We start from the raw sequence: 15,799 nt of genomic DNA, 5'->3' as shown, positions 1-15,799 counted from the left end.
ACGCCCTACCAAATCATCACTGACGCAGGATGATGACCACGTTGTACTTTTCTGACCAATTGAGCAGCTTCTTTAGAACTGTGAGCATACACTTTATAATTTTGCTTATTGTAGTGTTCTTCAATCGTGAAAATTTAGTCCTCGGTAAAGAGGATATTTCTGTGCCTCTCACCTGCGTATCGCGACAGAAGGTGTTTTGTTTGATTCACTCTCTTTAATTGTAAAGATTGATTTAGGGCATGTCCTGTATATCGACGATAAGCACCGAGCTTCAGATCTTGTTTTATAATACGCGACAGAGGCGTAGCGGGAGTCTTTATTTCTCGCGATAAGATTTTTTACTTCCTTAAGGGGTTTCGATGAATTCTGGCTTTAACAGCATTAATAGTTTTTGTAGTTCTAACAGCACGCGACCGCACCAAACTTTTTTGGTCTTTGACAGAGGAAGTGTTGTTGTATCTGTTGATAGTACGATATACGAACATACGGCTGAACCAAGCTTTTGAAGTGTTTGGAATATGACCGACGGCTCCATACCCACTTTGTGCAAGGCGATCACTGCAATCCTATTTGATAATAAACACGAAAAAATATGTGAAATGGCACGAAATTGAAAGGAGTTTTTAAAATAATAAACATGTTTCGAATTCAAAATAATTAAAAAGTTGAATAAAGTAAAGTTTTTATGTAACAGTATTTATGACTAGACTAGTTACTTTAGTACAACTAATTTAAAATGATAACTATGTCTTATAGATATGAAAATTATTGTCTCCCAGAATATACTGTGCCATTCGTGGTACCACTTATTCGTTGCTATTATTGAGAACTAAGGTGTTATGCATGCGTACCAGGTAATACAATATAAAGCTCTCTAAAATATTTATACTACTGAATATAACAATGATCTACTAAGAGAATGTGAAACACTAGTAATATTGTATTAGAACATAATATTAACTTACTGTTGCAGAACATTAACGAAAATGTTTATACTTAGAGCTGTATTAACTCTCTTGAAACTAAATATGAGCATGTGTAAAATATATTTAAATATTAATATAATAATAATTAGTAGTGTGGTAACTGAAGTTATATATCTTTGTTATTTTTCAAAGATTTGAATTCACATCCCCATCATCACACAGATGTGACAGCTTTATTCTTTATCATAAAAGTTCACGCTTTTACGTGAACATGGGAGTTAATAATTTTATAGGATTCAAAACTGCAGATTCATGTAGTCATTTCAAAACCGAAACAATAATATGATTAGTTATAATATTTTTATTTATTATAAAAATCTTTTTAACACAAAATGTAAAAATATTCATACATAGTGGGTATAGGTACAGACAATATAACACTATACGTATAGAATACGTAATTGGATATCTACAACTAAATGCTTTTTACTGATGTTATTTATATTCACACCTCATTTTTATATTTTGTTATTATATGGAAAGGATAAAAAATCTCTCTTCATGAGGTTTATCGCACCCTGGACCGAGATACTGGTGCCTTAACTCGAGATCTGGCGGAGCAGAAATGTCGCCCTGCAGTATGTTGTAGGCTTGTTCTATCGTACTCTCAATTTCAGACTTCAGCTCCTGAAATATTTATTATTAAATTGTTTTTCAAATTCAATAGATAAGTATTCTAAAATATTTTCGTATACCTAATCGGTAGATACATTATATAGGTAGATTTTAGATTGTGTTATAAAATCATGAAATGGTGCAGGTATATCGAGTATATGTTAGCCTACTTGGTTGTTTAGTTTCCTTTGTCGTTTCTTATGATGACAATAAAGGAGACGAAGGAGTAAAGACATGGTCATATTATTTTGTATTCTTACCAGTCATCATCACACAGTAGTGATTACTTACAGAGAATAGAGATATTTATAAATGGAATAAATCGTGAAACAAAGTGAAACTACGTCTTGCGTAGAATGGACATCATAAGACCGCAATTTATTTTGATATCCGCGTCGGAATTGGCGAAAATATTTTCTAAAACAAATCTAGTTCAAGATAAATTTATTATACGTGAAATTATTGCTATAAACATTTATTTTGCGTTGATTGAAACGGAAAATAACAGTTCATTGCTTATTTTTGTTTTGCTAATATCTGTGTAGGTAGTACCTCAGAAGTACAGACAGCAATAAAAATTTTATAATGATAATAATATTATACTTATACTAGCTGTAACTCGTAATTTTGCTATTGTGTATTAGGACAAAATGTATCCTAAGACTTTATCTCGGACATTGTAGTTTATCCATTGGCATATTTAATTTCTAGAAGAGGGAGGGACCCCTCCCTAAGGGCAAGTATCTTTAAAATGCTTATTGTGCTCTTAAGCATGTTTTGCAAAGCTTTGCTTGGATTCTAGGTTGGGCACCAGCTAATCTAATGAATTGAAATCACGATCTCATTTTTGTGTTTGTGTATGGCAGAAGAAGATAGATGAAAGAAAAGAACAGGTCGTTGCTACCTCATATAGGTCTGGGATGCGCCTGGCGCGTTCTGCCAGCGCGCCGTGCAGGTGGTAGAGCAACAGGCCGCGGAGGTGCGCGTCGCCCACGCCCAGCGCCGCCACCGTGCGCAGCGTGCCGCGGCACAAGCTCTCTTTCAACGACAGTCGCGACTCCGACAGCTCTGCAACCAACCAATTAATCAACCAACGGATCAATCATCATACATTAAAAATATCCTAGTCCTTAGGGATTTTTTTTTATTGGGTGATGATGAAATGGTAATTCTGCCTGCGTCAACGGTATACACTGACAGAGCATCAGTGAGGGATGATAGGTGAGGATGAAAAGATGGGTCAGTTAACCCATCGTGATGAATACGCTTGGAATTCAGCACGATGGTTTCCAGGAGGGACCACCTGGAGGTCAACCTGGTTGGGTATATTGCTAGCAATGAGGCCCTTAGTCTCCATTAATAACAATTCCTCCCAGTCCTTAGGGATTGTAACTCATAACCCTGGGTTTGTTTATTTTCGTAGGTTGTTACCATTTTCCATAATGCTACCCGCTTATTATTTATCATTTTTAGTAGAATAGAAAAATATGCATCTACCTAAGAAAGAAAGATTTAAGAAAGAAACAATTAACACATCGCAATTGTAAACCAAATAATTTATTCGTTATTAGTTAATAGTTTCTCGATATCTCTCATATTTCTTGATTTCAAACAAATGCTATGTTACATATTACGTATAATATTATAGCTATAATGATTATAATTTGTTTCGTGTTTCCGATAAATTTTTATACTTGTACATATTAACCATATTATTTTTCACCGACTTGAAAAAGAAAGGCGTTTTCAATTTGACTGTACCATTTTTCATTTGTGTGTAGTTTTCACAATATTTTTAATTAACTATCAATTATAATGAATAATAATAGTCATACAACAATCAAAGTATGACGATGATCACTATTCTTTATATAAATATAAACATATAAATTAAGGCTCAGTTTGAAATATAAATGTTTGAATAGATACAAGATTTGAACTAAGGCACGTTCGTGTTTCATTTAAGAAAATAATATATGACTCTATACCGGCAAATCTAATTATTACAATATTTTTTATTTACAATATAAGTGCTAAAAGATGTATACCATAATATTTTTGATTTCTTATGTATATATTTTTTCGAAAAGAAATACTTTTTATAACGTAAGTAATTAGTCACTAACAAAGGTATCTTGGAACTTCCATGGAAAATGAGAGATATTCGCTTCGCGTGAGTGAGTCTGCTGTAAATAATAGGTTATTTTAATAAATCATCCAGTAATCAGAACCAAAAATAATAAAAAATTCTATTAAAAATACTAGAATTAAGCGAATGTTGTTCCAGTAAAATGTAATTGGAATGTGACTTCAAAAATGTTACATATCTAATTATTAATTATTCGTTTAAAAAACATCATTGATTTATTTAATGGGTGTACATTCTATATTAACTATTGACATAGTAGGTACTTGTTTAGCTTATTAATATTTAGTCAATCGAATCGAATCAATAATTTATTGGTAAATAATTAATATTAAATCAATCTATTAGTACCTACGTACACTTTTACTTACGATACATGATCGATTAACACTTTATTGGCTCGGTCAAATAGAAATAGTTGGCAAGATAGATAAAGCAGGCCTTCATCGATAGATTCGACGGCAGGGCGCCAAGTCTATCACACACTCTGAATTTTAACAACAATGTTTACTAACGCATCGTTATGGTGTCATTAAAGGTAATCAACTTGAGTGGACAGATGACACAATGTCCACACTGATGTTTGATTATGCAAGTATTGTTAATAAACTAGTATATGATGGAGAGAAATTATAATGTAGAAAGCGTCATTTGACAAATATTTTTTTTTAAATATTGAGACCAAGGTATCACTATATTCACAAATTAATGTAACTAGAGAAGCAGATTTCGCATTACTAACGGCATGGGCAGACAAATCCACCTGGTCACAACGTGAGGTCTCGGGTTCTTCGCGGCGGCGCCCATGTCAATTGGCGTTCAATCGGACAACTGCCCCCACGATGTTATCGTCCCCGATTTTATTCACTTGTTGCGTAGTACCTACTCGTCGCAGACCGGGACACGCTATTCCGAACGTACGATGCAATACTAACTGCATAATTTATACAGAGGCATATTGTTTTACGCAGTTATAACATTATTGAATGACGCAGATTATAAAGACGCAAATGTGGCGGAGAAGTCGATGTCTTTGTGTTTTAATTGAGTACTAAATTCTTCCGCAACTTTGTTATATTTTTATTTTGACCTCGTGTCAAAAACAAAAATCTATCAAAAAATTACACGCTCATACCGAGTAGGTATGAGTATGTAATTTTGTGTATTCGTATTGTTAACATTATAATTATTCTCTTTATTATTCGGTGTATTATTAAAGGAATAAATATGTAGTGTAGTATTACCAATCTTTTATACAACAATATTATTTATGCATATGTACTTAAATATTAAAAAAGGTATTTATTATTAATATATGAAAATAAGTTTATTTATTATACCTTGGTACTTTAACAGTTTAACCTCACTTAATCAATCATGACAACGTTTAGGATACATACGTAGGTACTATTTGTGATGGAGAAAGACATGGCAAGAAAGAATAGACATTTTTATCCTAGGGAATCTATATAATTCTAGTCATGTAGAAGAAACCGCCGGTAAAAGCTAGTATAAGATATTTAAAAATCATCAATGGTATGGGTCTCTATAAAAGTAACTAAAGTTAAAATAATGATAAAAAATTTTGTCTGTCTGTCTGCAAATGGCCGTAGCAAATTATACCATACGGTCTCATTTATCAAACTGGTGTAAGTTTCATCTTGAGCTCTATTACACTAGAACATGCTAATAAATTAAGTTCAATCGATAATGGTCCCTTAATATCACTATATAAAAATTATCAAGCTGCCAACGTGTAATGAGTACACGAAATTGTCGTATCTCAAACATTAGTTGTACTATTGAATCCTACACAAGTCGCGAGCAGAAGAATAATTTCTTTGTTATGAATCTTTGTAAAATAACTTAATAATCAATTACAATTAAAATTAAAGAAATTTTCGGTGTAGATATACCACAGTTATGCTAAACGAATGAATTAGCTAAGGATAATACATATTGGGCACACACACTGTAGCGATGTATGTAGATGTACTACTTACATCACTACAATATAAACTATAATTAATATTAATAACTATGGATGCCTAGAAAATAGATGCACTACATAAATGTTGTCGATTCATTCATTTCTGTTTTGTTTGTCAAACGAAATAGAAATGAATGTCAAAGTAATTAATTGCGAATCGTGTGCATCGTTACATTCCGCCACCAGTATACGAGTATAACCCAGTTAGACTATTATTTAAGTCCATATTATTATGATTTCAAAATACACATGTTATGTAAGTACCGTTAATTTAATAAGATTTCGTTTAAATATTATTTAATTATCATTTATAATTCCTGAAAATACAAGTTATATATAAAAATCTCCTGTCACGGTGTTTGTGGTCGAATTCCTCCGATCGATTTTAATAAAATTTTTAATTTATATTTGGTAGGCATGAAAATAGGTTATAAAGGAGTCACTCCGATTTAGACGATTATCTAAAAAAACTATTTATATGGCTGGCAGAACAACGTTTGGCGGGTCATTTAGTATATAAATATAATAAGTCCAAATTAAGTAATAATATTGAACAAACAGAAAAATTTTTCGTATAGGATATTATATTAGAAATATAAAAAAAAATTAGGATGATAAAGGTCGGCCCAATTTTTTAATTCTTCAATCATAACAATTAAAAGATCCAAACAAATTGGATGAGGAGAAACAGTGCCTTTTCAGCATGTTGAATATTATAATAATTTTCGAAAATTTGACATTGCATTAATCATATAATTGCATGGATTATATAAAAAAATGGAAAGTTCAGAACCTATTAAAATATTTTGAAAAAAAAATCGATCTAGTTTCTCCAAAGCTTTTGCTTTAGTTGCTCTTGTATGTATTAATTACTAGCTATAGCGGAGTTGCTTGCGTGAAACAGTATATAAAGTATAATCAATGTTAAGTTAGGATAAAATCTAACCGTGTATCAAATTTTATTCAAATTCTTTTAGTAATTTTTGCGTTTATGAAAGAGTAATAAACATCCATAGAAATTTTCGCATTTATATAATAGCAGGATACCCAAGACTGCTTCCTGTTACTTACTACTCGCAATGATTATTTGCTCTGCGAAAGAGATTATTATTTGGAACATGATTTTCTTTAACATGTAAATTGAGACTTAGAATAACATGTAAAGCTGATATTATGTCTATAGTATAATAATCGTTTGTATTTTAATTTATGTGTATGTATAACTGTATCATCCAATTAGTAAATAATGTGATGTACAAATGGCCGTAAGTATGTGAACGCTAGTGATTGCTTTGGTCGAGGTGCTATCCAGTCCCATTTGTGCACTAGCCGTGTCGCTAACAAAACAAATACGATATTGCAAGAGCTTGCTTTGTAGTGTGTTTTCATTAGTCTGTGACCTTTGACGGCCACAACTTTTCGCATTGACCTTGTAGTTATAATAGCATTCTCTATATTTATTGAGAATTTCTATATTTATTGAATCTTTAAGATCTCAACGTTAAAGTTGCAATATTCGAAGATAATTTACATACATATATACATATCTGTCATGCCTGTCTCCCATTAGGGTAGGCAGAAACAATTAAATGCCAAATGCTTCGATTCAAACAAACCTCTTTCGCTTCTTCCACATTCATCAATCTTTTCATATACGCTCGCCGGTTACGGATACTTTTAATTTGGCCCTTCTTCAGCATGTCGCCTATTTGGTCGACATACATTCGTCTAGGGCGGCCCCTATCGACATCTCCATTCATTCTTGCTCGATAAATCTCTTTCGTAATTCTTCTTTCATCCATCCTTTCCAAATGGCAGTGGCGTAACTATACCATTTGGGGCCTGTGACAAATTCTTTTGATTGGGCCCTATCATTTATTTTCAAGTAAAATAAAATACTCAGGTACATAGTAAAAAAAAATCTGAGCTCGCGGTCTCTTGAGCCGGGGCCCTTTTGGGTCAGGGGCCCGTGGCATTTTGCCAGCCCTGCCACCGTATTGTTACGCCACTGCCAAATGGCCAAATCAACGCAACATTTAAGAAAGTTTGTGCATAGATTACACTTATATTATACCTTAGTAATATATTACGCAGTTAACACTGGTTGTAACTATATAGTGGCATACTGAAATTGTTTATGGAGTTTTCCATCATCTAATTCTCTAAACGGAACGTGTTTAGTTTTTTGATGTCGGTCAGATTCGAACTTATGGCCTTTTTGGGGTCTATTACTCGGGATAGTACCATATCAATAGACCACTTTCAGTATAGTTGATGTATTAAATTATATTTGGATAAACTTGAGAAATAATAATTAATATAGTGTTATTATTGTTATTAATTGCACTGAAACCTTGACACAGCAACAACCACAATTTGCTCTAGAAATGTAACACCTTTGTTGTGGACGGAGCTCACTTAAGCATAATAGATATACTCGTACATACAATGTTTCTATTCTGTTATACAATAAATATATCTAAGTAATATATTTTAATCCCAAGGATACAAAAATGAATTTAGCTATTGAATTAATACAGAGAGATCTCCGATTCTTCGGTGAAACGTACAGCTTAAACGATATCACTGATTTTCGTCTTAATTGTTGTAATAGACTACTGATGATAATATTATTAGAGGCATAACACACTTCTCAGGAATGGCAATACATGGGGGATATCATGGGCGAAACAGTATACACTGTTATGTGCATGGTACTGTTTATGTTTATTGACGATAGTTACCGCTTTCTATCAGGTGTGTCATTAGCTTGTTTACCATTTTAAATTACAAAAAAAAACATGTCAAGTTGTATTATTTAGAGCAACTGAACTGTATTGCTTAGGTTTCTAATACATAAATATCTGTCACGCCTGTTTCCCATTAGGGTAGGCAGAAATAATGGAACGCCAAATGCTTCGATTCAAACAAACCTTTTTCGCTTCTTCCACATTCATTAATCTTTTCATACACGCTCGCCGGGTCTAATATATTGTTCTATAATAATATGTATTAACACAGAAACGAGAGAAAAATGGTATAAAAGATTTAAAATAGTTGTACCCATTTTTTTGAACGTGACCCAATTTATATTAATAGTTGAAGTGTCCTATTTATTTATTATTCGATGAAATATCGTATCCAAGCATTACTTTCTTTGTAATGGATATAATATGTCGGAGTAGATAATAAATTATATATTTTTTATATCATCGTTCATCATACTACAAAATTTTTACGATGTAAATTTCATAAGTCATAAAAAGATTCGTTAAGAATCTAAATCTTACTAATTTATCTTCAATTAGTGTCATATCATAAATGACCTACTTTACTATGCAAGTATTTTTATTTAATGAAATTTTTAAACTTTTGCTTTTCTTGCTGATTCAAGAAATAGTGAAAAGCAATATGTTATAATCTAAGGTTATAACAGTGATTATTGTTGGCACTTGGGATTAAAGATTTATTTTAAAAGTTTTAAAAATAAATAAACACTGCAAAAAATCTTTAGTGAGGTAAATTTGAAATAGAAAAGTGGAAAAGCCCTATGTTTAGAATATAAATTTTAATTGAATTTAATATTGCTATTTGTGATTAAAGTAAACAAAGAAGCTGAATACGTGAGTTACTAGTATAGTATTATATTATCTGTGCGTAAGCAAAGCCGATATAAATAATTATAACAAAGAAGTTGTTATAAAGGTTTTTATTAGACATCATTGTTAGTAGAATAATACATATAGCATTATGATAAAGATTACAAAGACAATATGTATTGTTTGCATTATTAAATTTCAGTATACCGTTAAGTTTTAATCCTTCTGTAAATCCAATTTTTAATGCCAACCTCAACCGCAGATCCGTAAAAATGTGATTCGAATAAGGTATAAAATTTGATATCTTTTCTAATATGACCGTTTCTAGACGAAATTTGTCATCTAGGTCTAAAATTCCCACTAAGCTACCCAATACACTATGCACAGTGCTCACATGGTGAGGTGTTGCTATTGTTTTGCAATTGTCACAGCGCCATTCAGTTTCAGGATTCAGTGGTACCAAAGGTATAAGGAATCCAACACATTCCTTATTAAAACATTTTAGAGCTGAAAGCTTTGTATTCATTTCGGTGGGGTCTGCACACCTGCGGCATTTGCACCAAAAATTCTTAGTTTTCTTTAAATGACAACGCCTCACAGGGGTGCACCATAAAATTCCAGTGTAGCAGGTCAAGATCTCTTCTCCTATTTCAATATCTTTACTTGCGAAAACACACATAGTGTAATCATTCTTAAATACATTTCTTGTATTCGGTACACAGCTATGATTTAGAAAAGATGATAAGTGAAAAATACCACGTAAAGGTATTGTTTTCTTACAAGAACTTTCGGAAATCCGGAATGAGTTTAGTTTTATCATAGCATTTATCGTTCGAATAAACTGTACTTGATATTTAGGTATTTCATATTGAGAACATAATGCTTTAAGTTCTTCAAAATCAGAATAGTTGTTACTCTTTTGCAGGAATGATACCAATTGCTTTTGTTCTTCATTCAATAAGAAAAAACGTAAATATATCAGCATTTGATTTAAAACTTTTGATTTTTTATCACAGGGAGTCTTCGGTTTCCAATAGTCAAGAATAAAGGCACATTCTTTGGCGTGTTCTTGTGATATTCCACATTCTTTAGAGCAAATAAATAAAGAGCACTTATCACAGGGATAGCAGAACTCACTTATTACATAACAAATAGAACAATAAGTTTTTGCCGCGCAATCCGCGCGAGGGCCTATCACCAGTGGTTTATTGGTAAATATTAGGGAACCTTTCTTTATGAATTTACTTGCAAACAATCCTCTGCCCCCAAGGTTAGACTTCTTAATGACCCAACTACGTTGAGTTATATATTCAGCTTCCTTTTTAAGATTATTTAAGGTACTTTCCATGTTCCTTGCTCTCAATAATATGTTATTAAGCGTATTTTCATGGTGGGGCCCGTAACGAACCGCGGCTGACTGACGCCTCCTATCGTTGTACATGACCCGTTGTGAAAATAGCGCCTGGAATAACTAAATTCCATCTGATTCATGAATCCGGTTTACGTGTCCATTCTTACGTAATGTATTTGTTTCACGATTTATGTACAGTTTACAACCACACTGCGAGTTATAAAAGCAGTTTGTTAACGTCTTGCGTTTTGTAAGTGGAGCGTATTGTGACAATAATTTATTCTATTTTTAAGAGATTTCAAATGCTTATAAGAAATGAAGATAACACACAAAAAGAAAATTGTAAAGTGGACCGTTCTAAAGAATTGATGTAAACATCTATTTTTTTTTACTTGATGGTAAATGGTCACTGTAGTCTATGGGCGCCTGCAACATTAGGGGTGACACGTGCGAGTTACTGACCTTAAAGAAACCTTAATACCCTTTTTGAACTGTTTTTGAATCTATATGAAATTTTGTTTTGCTTTGCAAAGCTAAAAATTCAATACAGGAGTAAACTTCGTGATACCAATTGCTAAGAGAATGCATTTAAAGTTGGCAAAAATATTGCATAACATATACGTACCTACATAAAATAATTCAGGTGAATTAAGATCATACTTCTGTCGATAATGCTTGAATATTGCTATAGACAGATTTTGATTAAGTTTTCCTTCTTGATAATACTTACTTGTGGGAAAAATATCCTATCTATATCTTATTGATTTAAATGAAACTTGTAAGATTTATCACTGTAGTATATTGCAGTAGTAATTTAATGTTTTAGCTTTTTAATATTTAAGTGTATTCAGTATCATGAATGTCGGTATAGTATATGCAGCAAGGCTTTCCAAAAAATATTAATTTATAATAGGACTACTTTTACCTGGGACTTCTTTGCGTGAGCGGAGTTATGTTTATTGCTTACGATAAAATGTTCTTTCCAAATACTATGTATGTGCAAAATTTCATAAGGATTGATTGAGCCGCTAAATTGTTGAGAGGTAACAAACAAACAAACGATAAGGATACGTATATTTATTTAATTAAATAACTTTATTAATGAAATGAAAATATGAATGAATTAATGAGTATTCTTTTTTTGCATTATACAATATAGGGAATAAGCAAGACAATTAATAAATGTAGCGATACAGTTCTATAAGTGGGTACAGAATGGTGGTCTTATTGCTGAAAGCAATCTTTTCAAGACAACCTTAGGGTATTGGACTAATTGTTGTACAAGTATAATATGGTGCAAAAAGCGGATTTATTGTTAGTAGCATTCTGTACCAGTCAATCTTTGCAATGAATAATAAATTACGAAAGCGGTACTTCATTATTAGGATATGTGTCGATAATAACAGGTATATGTGTATTTTTATGTGTGTACCACTTTCCATCAGGTGGGCCGTCAGCTTGTTTGCCATTCTAAGTTGTATAAAAAAAAAAGTGTATGACTGAAACTATTTTAACTTACACCAATCTTTAATGGAGAAAATTAACTTCAGTAATTCTTAATAGAATTAAGTCTAAACAAATTTCTTATTTATTGCTTTAAGGGGAATAGAAGAATAGGCCATCCTTTCTTTTCCGTGGGTGTCTATTACAATGATGACATTACAGGCATAACTCAGTGTCACAATATTTAACATTTATGCTGTATGTATCTGACTCGTATATATAAAATATTATAAGTACGTAAGTATAAGATTATAGTAAATTTTATGGATAGTATATTATATCGATGAGATCATTGTCTTCCCTAAAATATCTCTAATGTAGAATTAAATTCCATTGTACATTTAAATATGTCACTTTCTTTATTTTTATTTATAATTCATACTGAGCCTACAGATCGTACTGGTAATAAGCGCCATCTGTTGAAGATTTTTGTATGTAGCCTATCAATTTCAGAACAAAGAGCAAGAAACCCATAATAAATCCACTATAAAGGTAGTTACTAATTACCTTTATGTAACTAATTATCATTAGCTGTATCGTCGATTTCGCCGTTTGTAGTCTTTTCTAAATTTTATATTAATTCATTGAGCTTCAATAAACAGGTAACAAACAAATTAACTTTTACATTTTTAATCTATTAATATAATAATAATAATGGGCCACCCAAACACAGCAATGGTCTGATAGTCAAGCTAGGATATATTGTGTCCTAGAAACTAGGGAATGAAAATATAGGTTTATAACTCGGAACATCCAGATTTAAGTCAATTCAAAGAAGTCTGTTTTTTTAATTGGCTTATTTCTGAAACAAAAAAAAAATATCCGACCGAGAATCGAACTCAGGACCTCATTTATGCAAGGTTAAAAGCACACTATTGAGACTATTGTCACCACCACGGAGGTCGTCAGACTATTATTAACTATTAAGTACAGAAATAAGAAATCAGTTGCCTTTTTACGGTAAGGAATTAGAACTAAGTACTTAGATTTATAATTACTAGTTGTTTTCGGCGACTTTGCCCACGTAAATCAGTATATAAAGTAACATCTATTTCTCTTTATAAATTTATATATTTACATTTATAATATTAGTAGGATTTTAAACTAGAGTATGTCTTACGGTTTTGTCGTATAATATATACTCTTGAAAGATTTTTTTAGCTAACCTAGATTATTAGATTTAAATATATAGGTGAGACAAAAAACGTATAGTAAATGCAAATGTAGCCATATAGTAAGGTAAGTTTTTTGTATAGATTTTCTAAACTCGTACTAATGGTGGCAAAGAAGCATAGGGCTGTCTGATGTCTGACCTAAATGTTTAACGTAGCTTATGAATGATTGCAACATCATTAATGTATTGCTGATCCTTATATATACTTATTACGAACTTAAGCTGTAGTTTTTAGGGAAACTGAAGTTTTGGTCACGAAATTCAAAAATTAAGATTGTACTATTATTATTTTAAACGAATTATTATTATTGCTTAAAACTATTCAGATATCTATTTAAAAATTTATCTATAAGATACATAATCTTACACACAATGATAAATAGAGCTGTAATTTGGTTTATAAAAGGTATACGTTAAAAAATATATAAGCGTGACAAGTGTTTACTGTACCTATATATGTTCGAAACTTATCATGCCAACGCAGTCCTTCAGACTCTCCAAGTTCCCATATAAGGCGGCACTGGAGGTCGACCACTATTTGATTTGTCTTCGGGATGAACTTAATAATTCGTCTGAGGAGAAAGTATTCTAATTCATTGACATTATCAAAGTCTAAAGTGCCCATTAAACTTCCTAGAGCTCCTTGCACTGCACAAATATTTTTATTAGGGACAAATAAACCGCACTCTAAACATCGCCAACGTGTTGATAGTTTTAGCGGTTCTACAGGCAACATAGAGCCAGGGCATTCCGTAACGAAGCATTTGAGAGCTGCCAGGAGCGTGCCACGTTCAGTAGGATCAGCACAACGTTCACACTTACACAAGAAATGTTTCGTTTTGTAGAGGTAAGTTCGCCGGGCAGGTGTTCCCCATAATATTCCAGAGTAACAAGTAAATATTTCACTTCCAGATCTAATCGGTTTTACAGCTTTGACCGTCATTTGTAAATCACTATTGAATGTGTACCGCGTATTTGATACACAACTATGATTCATAAGTGCTGCGACTGGATATAAACCTCTTGTACTCATTTCTTTAACACCAAAAGGGGATGCTATTTGGAATGCGTTTGCGTCAAGAGCGCAACATGCGAGTATCATCATTTGTTCATCTTCATCTGAAAAGTCAAAATACTTTTTGAGACGCGTTATCTCACTTCCATGCGGTGGTTCCATATGTGCTACCAGTGAAAGCATAAGTTGTTTTTGTTCTTCATTCAATAATAATGATCTGATGGCAGTTAATGCTCTCGATAAAAGCGTATCATCAATTTCTTCGGTAGGTACTTTCTTAGTCCATCCACCTATGATATCACAGTCGTCGCCATGTCTGTTTGTGTTTTGACATTGTTCAGAACATAGCAACAGGCCACATTTGGGACATTTAAAAAACTCATCACCGTCAAGTTTGTTGCAAATGGTACATCCTCTTTGTATTGTTGTTCCAGATCGCGGACCGCGGATGAGAGGGTGATCCACAAAGAGTACATCACCTGGCATTATGTCTTCGGTCGCAAATATTCCTCGACCACCGAGTGCCGATTCAGAAATAATCCATTTGCTGGTATATTGTGTACCCTCAATAAGCATATAGAGTCCGAGATGTTCCTTTACTATTTGCGACAATTGCTCCAACGACAACATCCTGCCGTGACTGGCCGATGACGGTACTGCACTGCGCACTCAATGCGAGTATACAAATCAGTGGGTTTGATAACACGAGCTAGGCAGCGTTCGGATGTGACATTAGCACAGGCAAATTCGTTTGAAATCTTTTCCGCATCCCGATCGACGTGCGCCGGCGGCGTACGTTGTAATTGTAGAGCGTATCCACCTGACGTATGTTTCACGTGTGTTGCCAAGCCAATATAGTAAGTCAGGTTAGGCCTGTAACTGCTCAGTCACTTTACGAACTAAACAATATTTACAAGCAGGTCACACGATCGAGTGTGCTAATTCAGCGGTTACCTGAGCTTCGCGTTTGAGTCGTGTGAAAGACGAAGTGTCATCTGAGTTAAAAATTAAAATTCTCGTTATATAAGCTACGTTAGATAGTTTATTTTTATATTGGTGTGAAGCAAGTAAAATATATTATTAGTAAACGCTCTGTGCTCAGGTCAAATATAATATACAAAAATATCTGACCCCAAATAACAATTGGGAAAAGGGCGAGAACATGATGATGATAAGCTACATTAGATAGTTTATTTTTGTATTCGTGTGAAGTAAGTAAAATATATTATTAGTAAACGCATTGAGCTCAGGTCAAATATACAAAAATATCTGACGACTGGTTAGGGAGTGTTAGTTTACGAATACGGAAACGTTAGTTTCAATTTGTTAGAAATAAAGCATTCGCTGTAGAATGCTCTTTTTATAGAATGTTAAACGTAAATTTATTATCAATGTCTATCTACTCTTTAAGATGTGTATA

The 15,799-nt window shown here is 32.8% G+C and overlaps 3 protein-coding genes across 5 annotated transcripts; all 3 read right to left on the bottom strand.

Moving 5' to 3' along the window:
- Positions 1-1,269: 1,269 nt before the first annotated feature.
- Positions 1,270-4,770, bottom strand: LOC113516997 (uncharacterized). 3 transcript variants are annotated; one of them, XM_052902691.1, is made up of 3 exons: positions 4,263-4,462; positions 2,506-2,669; positions 1,270-1,613 (listed from the first exon to the last, which is right to left on the bottom strand). In XM_052902691.1, the coding sequence occupies exons 1-3, from the start codon at positions 4,264-4,266 to the stop codon at positions 1,458-1,460; spliced, it is 324 nt and encodes a 107-aa protein (XP_052758651.1). In that variant the 5' UTR covers positions 4,267-4,462; the 3' UTR covers positions 1,270-1,457. The 3 variants fall into 3 exon arrangements, 2 of the variants coding, with proteins under 2 accessions (XP_052758651.1, XP_052758650.1); XM_052902690.1 differs by lacking the exon at positions 4,263-4,462 and adding an exon at positions 4,119-4,256; XR_008253768.1 differs by lacking the exons at positions 1,270-1,613; positions 4,263-4,462 and adding an exon at positions 4,490-4,770 and having other exon boundaries at positions 2,527-2,669.
- A 4,609-nt stretch (positions 4,771-9,379) lies between these two features.
- LOC128202382 (SET domain-containing protein SmydA-8-like) lies at positions 9,380-11,095 on the bottom strand. The gene has a single exon (XM_052902557.1). It carries the CDS (start codon positions 10,775-10,777, stop codon positions 9,380-9,382), a length of 1,398 nt encoding a protein of 465 aa, XP_052758517.1. The 5' UTR covers positions 10,778-11,095.
- Positions 11,096-13,761: 2,666 nt separating this feature from the next.
- On the bottom strand, positions 13,762-15,393 carry LOC128202381 (SET domain-containing protein SmydA-8-like). The gene has a single exon (XM_052902556.1). It carries the CDS (start codon positions 15,007-15,009, stop codon positions 13,762-13,764), a length of 1,248 nt encoding a protein of 415 aa, XP_052758516.1. The 5' UTR covers positions 15,010-15,393.
- Between the last annotated feature and the right edge of the window lie 406 nt (positions 15,394-15,799).

This window comes from Galleria mellonella, unplaced genomic scaffold (genome assembly GCF_026898425.1).
Source record: "Galleria mellonella isolate WM207_F2 unplaced genomic scaffold, CSIRO_AGI_GalMel_v1 utg93, whole genome shotgun sequence".
Lineage (NCBI taxonomy): Eukaryota > Metazoa > Arthropoda > Insecta > Lepidoptera > Pyralidae > Galleria > Galleria mellonella.
The sequence above is the reverse complement of the archived record's forward strand: the minus strand, read 5'-3'. Positions and strand labels throughout refer to the sequence as shown.

Coding starts and splice junctions, on each gene's coding strand:
- LOC128202381 (XM_052902556.1), bottom strand. CDS start 15,009: ATGTTGTCGTTGGAGCAATTGTCGCAAATAGTAAAGGAACATCTCGGA.
- LOC113516997 (XM_052902690.1), bottom strand. Junction 1,614..2,505: donor GCATCCCAGACCTATATGAG/GTAGCAACGACC, acceptor TAAATATTTCAG/GAGCTGAAGTCTGAAATTGA.
- LOC128202382 (XM_052902557.1), bottom strand. CDS start 10,777: ATGTACAACGATAGGAGGCGTCAGTCAGCCGCGGTTCGTTACGGGCCC.